The sequence below is a fragment of the Austrofundulus limnaeus genome, unplaced genomic scaffold (assembly GCF_001266775.1).
Source record: "Austrofundulus limnaeus strain Quisiro unplaced genomic scaffold, Austrofundulus_limnaeus-1.0 Scaffold976, whole genome shotgun sequence".
Lineage (NCBI taxonomy): Eukaryota > Metazoa > Chordata > Actinopteri > Cyprinodontiformes > Rivulidae > Austrofundulus > Austrofundulus limnaeus.
The window spans coordinates 135,644-139,881 of NW_013953378.1; the positions used below are offsets into that span (position 1 = coordinate 135,644).

At 39.8% G+C, this 4,238-nt stretch overlaps 2 protein-coding genes across 2 annotated transcripts in view; both read right to left on the reverse strand.

Annotated features, from left to right (window-relative positions):
* sptssa (serine palmitoyltransferase, small subunit A) lies at window positions 1-2,362 on the reverse strand (the record flags this gene model as incomplete). Its single annotated transcript, XM_014029936.1, is given in 2 exon segments — window positions 1-859; window positions 2,182-2,362. Coding segments are annotated over 2 exon segments (207 nt in total). The 5' UTR covers window positions 2,285-2,362.
* Window positions 2,363-3,050: 688 nt separating this feature from the next.
* eapp (e2f-associated phosphoprotein) overlaps window positions 3,051-4,238 on the reverse strand; it is a gene marked incomplete in the record, with an annotated part of 4,641 nt that continues 3,453 nt past the window's right edge. The window contains 1 exon segment of the mRNA XM_014029934.1: window positions 3,051-3,608. Within this exon segment, the coding sequence (XP_013885388.1) occupies window positions 3,317-3,608 (292 nt within the window).

A 4,238-nucleotide genomic window follows, 5' to 3' on the forward strand; every position in this document is an offset into this window, starting at 1 on the left:
AAATAAGAGAAAACTTGTTATATTTTCTTTACTTTCAGCTAGACATTTTAAATCTAATTTAGATGAATTTTCTCTGAGGTTGATCAGGATATTTTAGCTAAAGAAAGTTTTAATAATGGTTTGTTTGGGACTGAACTGAAACTCACATTATTTATCTGTTGAAGGAACGGTTCATCTGAACATTTGTGTTTGTGTAAAGCTGAGCAGCAGCAGCAGCAGAAGAAGAGTTCTCCTGATCGTTCCTGACCTTCAGTAAAGAGACGTTTGGACATCAGACGTGTTCAGATGATGAAGATGTTTAAAGAATTAGAACCTCCTGAAAACCCGTCTGCACCTCTCACATCTGTGTGGATGTGACAAACTGATTTTTCACAATAAAAGCAGCAGATTGTTTTTCACTTTCTTTCAGCTTTTAAACCAGGAAGTTCTGGTTTTATTTGGTTTCTGTGAATCAACTTGGAAAAATTTCACCTCTGATGTTCAAACTGAATTATGATGAAGGTTTGAACTGATGATGATGATGATCAGATCTGGGTTGTTGGATTAATTAGAGCTCATTAGTCCATCAGTCCTGAGTTTAAAGCAAAGAGCAGCGGTCCAACCTGAACATCTGGATCTTTTCTGAGGAAGAAGAAGTCGGAGCTGAGAACTGTCCCACGTCCACAGCTCTGATCTTCACTGAGGATTCTCTTTGGAGAGGAGGGGGCTCTGCTGCAGCTCGTCTGAAGGCGGGGGGGGACGGGTCAGGACGAACCTCACTGGACCAGCTCAAAGTAGTGCAGGATGGCCATGATGTGCTGCGGCATGAAGACGTAGCCGGTGTASACCGCCATGCCGGCCACAGAGACCAGCAGAGAGTCTGAGGAGGAGGAGTTAAGGAGGACACGTGTCTACTGGACAAGGACCTGAAAACCTTCATCCAGCTGTGTCAGAGCTTTACTGAAACATCTGCAGGTCGAGGACAGGTCAGCAGGTCAATAAATCAATGTTGAGCCTTTCTGAACTCAGTGAGGCACAGAGACGTCTGTCTGYCCCATCAATCAGCTGACCTGAAGAAAACAAACGTTTCGTTCCACACGTGTGTCAGAAGTTCATCTGAGCTGAAATAAAACATCCAGATCAACAGAAAATGTTCTTTCATGGAGAGAAAACTGGCTGCTGGATCAGCAAACATGAGTAAATGAGATATGTTTTAAACTGTGAAGTCTTTACAGAAAACTTTTAAACAACAGTGTCATGACGTTTGAAGTATTTATCTTTAAAATGAACAAACGTTTAGTTTTTAAAGTTACTGTTYCTAATCTAAACCTCAGAAGTACAAACTTTATTTCCTGTGTGACCTCAGGCAGCTGAAATAACTGCACAGCTGTAAAATATAAAGCATTATTCAGTTTTATAATAAAAATGATCTTATTTTAGATAAAAGCTTTAGAATAATGAACAGTAAATAAAACCAGTGTACAGAGTTATCAGAAATGTTTCAACAACCAAACAAACGTGAATATTTAACGAACATGTGAATATTTACCTCAGCTCAGATCATTTTACTCTGGATCTTATGAAATCCACAGTAATTAAAACGCCTGATCCTTTCCTGTCCTACACTGTGTATTACTGTATATATTATACTGTATATGTATTACTGTATATATTATACTGTATATGTATTACTGTATATTTTACCCTGCACTGACCTTGTGTTTGATTTACAATTTTAGAAATTAATTCCTGATTTAATGTTTCAATTTTTGTTGCTTATGTTTAATTATGTTTTTCTGTTTCATTTTATTCTTTCCACCATTTTTATACAGTTAATGATTGTACAGCACCTTGTGAATATATTTCTGTGAAAGGTGCTTTATGAATAAAACTTTACTTACATTTATTTTTACTTACTCAGACCTACAACAATCACATTTCTTCTCTTGTTCAGTTTTACAGGAAGTTAAATGAATTTAAAGGCTTCATCTTAAACGCTGCTCAGTTTRAAACATTAAAATAAAATCATTTAAATGAATGTACAGTACCATAGATTCACGACAAATTACTGAACATTAGTTATAAACTCAAAGTACCGATCCAACTTCCGACAATTCAAGGAAAGCTAATGTTAGCAAGGGTTGCTAGCTTAGCTTAGCTTCGGAGCCGCGGGTTCGGTTCGGCTCACAGAACAAAGGATACTAAACACCGTCCTCTCCCAGGGCTCCAGCATGTAGAGCGCGGTCACCAGTARGTACTGGTAATAAAACCAGGACAGCTGCTTCCAACAGTCTCCGAGCGCCATCACGGTCCCACAACTCAGCTTAGCTTTAGACCTTTCACCGCAGCAACACCAACTTCCTGGTTCGTCCGTGACGTTCAATAGGATGGTTGGTCTCAGCCAATCAGGACTCGGTTTCCAGCATGCCGTTCTGACGCAGCAAAGGAGTTCCAACTTCCGGGTTTCAAAATAAAACTGGTTTAAAAGAGGCCGAAGTCAATTTCCCTTTYATAAAATGTGATTAAAAGTGTTTAATCCCGCTGGAATTAAACAAARTTATTAAAGAAACTCAAACCCTTTCCAATTTTATCATATATGGGCCATATAATAATGATAAACATGATTATATGTATTTAAATTCCATTAAGTTAGTGGTAAATAAGTAATCATGAAAATCTCATTATAAGTATATACAGTATATATCTTTTATATGAGATGTAGTAAACGCAGCCTTTTTAGATGAACTAGAAAAAAGAAATTAATGTGATTTATATTCACATTACTAAAACTAATCAACATTGAAATTTAGAATTTAGTATGCAGTTGATTAAGAGCAGGATATGGCTGACTGACAGCTCCAACATGATCCAATCAGAGAAGAAAGGCAGGCGATCCTGTTCTGTTAGTAAAATATCTCATGAACCACATGAAGATTTTAATGCAACTCATACACAAAGTAAACATTAGCTTAAAATGGCTGTCTGCACCTATAACCTGTTTTGTTATTTACTTATTTGTATATATATATATGTGTGTGTGTGTGTGTGTGTGTGTGTGTGTCACAGTTTAGTAACTTTTAGGACAGTTTATTAAAAGCACAACATGTTTCAGTTTTTGTATAAAACATAAAATGTTTCCTCAGACGGAGCACACACTGAAGGTTTCACCACTTTTTTCATCCAGAAATAGATTTAATTATCCAGGAAATGATTTGAGATTAAATCCAAATAACRAGATTATTTCAAAGTGATTAAATCCAAGAAAGTCAAAGATCCTCAGAGGTCGAGGTGATGAGTCACTCCTCTGTGAAGCAGCTGAACCAAAGCTCAGGTYGTCTCAGCAGTGGCTGGCCAGGATGTTAAAAAAATGGTAGACCTCGTCTTTATCGAGCACAGCGACCTCAGTGGAGCACTCAGAACACTTCACCGGGTGATAAACCTCGTCTGAGTCCATCACGGCCGCCGGCATCGAGGCGGCAGCTTGGTCTGCAGGAGCTTCAGCTTTCTGGCCTCTCCTCCTCTTCCTCGGCTTCCTCAGCTGCTGGTCTTTGTAGCGCAGCAGCTCGTCTCGTTTCACCGTGCAGTTCATCACAAACATGGCTCGATACTGCGTACGGTACTTCTCGTGCCTGAAAGGRCACAAGCAGCTGTTATTAGACAACACAGGATGTTCTTTAGGTTTTTGATTTATTTTTTTCTTTTAACTAAGAGGTATTACCATTTGATAAATAAAAAATCTCATTGTTACACAGAGGGGTTGTTTGTTCTTTAAAGTGTATCTTACCCCGCTCCCCACTGTGAAAAGATAACTCCGCCCCAAGGCGAAATTTGAAAAATGCATCAAAGTGGGAAGTGTGGGGGGTGGTTAGAGAGCGGAGGTGTGGCCAGGACGAGAGAACGTGACAGCTAGCATTAGCATAATTGATGCTACATAGAGAGTGACCACAGTATCACAGATAGTTACATCTCTGAACGTTTGAGGTGGAGGATTTTCACTCCACACCAGCCTCGGACAGAGGAGGAGGAGCGCTCCGACAGCCTGACAGAAATAATAAAAGCACACAGCTGCAGCTGCTCACATGATCGCTGTTTAAATCAGGAATAAAAGTGTTTGGTCTTGTTTGAAGTTCGGTCCGTTAGGGCTGCAGCTGCCCCGCTGTGTTTCTGCCTTTTTTTCCCTCCTCCCCTCCCGCTGTGCAGGACGTACTGCTGGTGTGTGTGTGTGGAGAGAGACAGAGGGAGAGAGAGCAGCGCAGCAG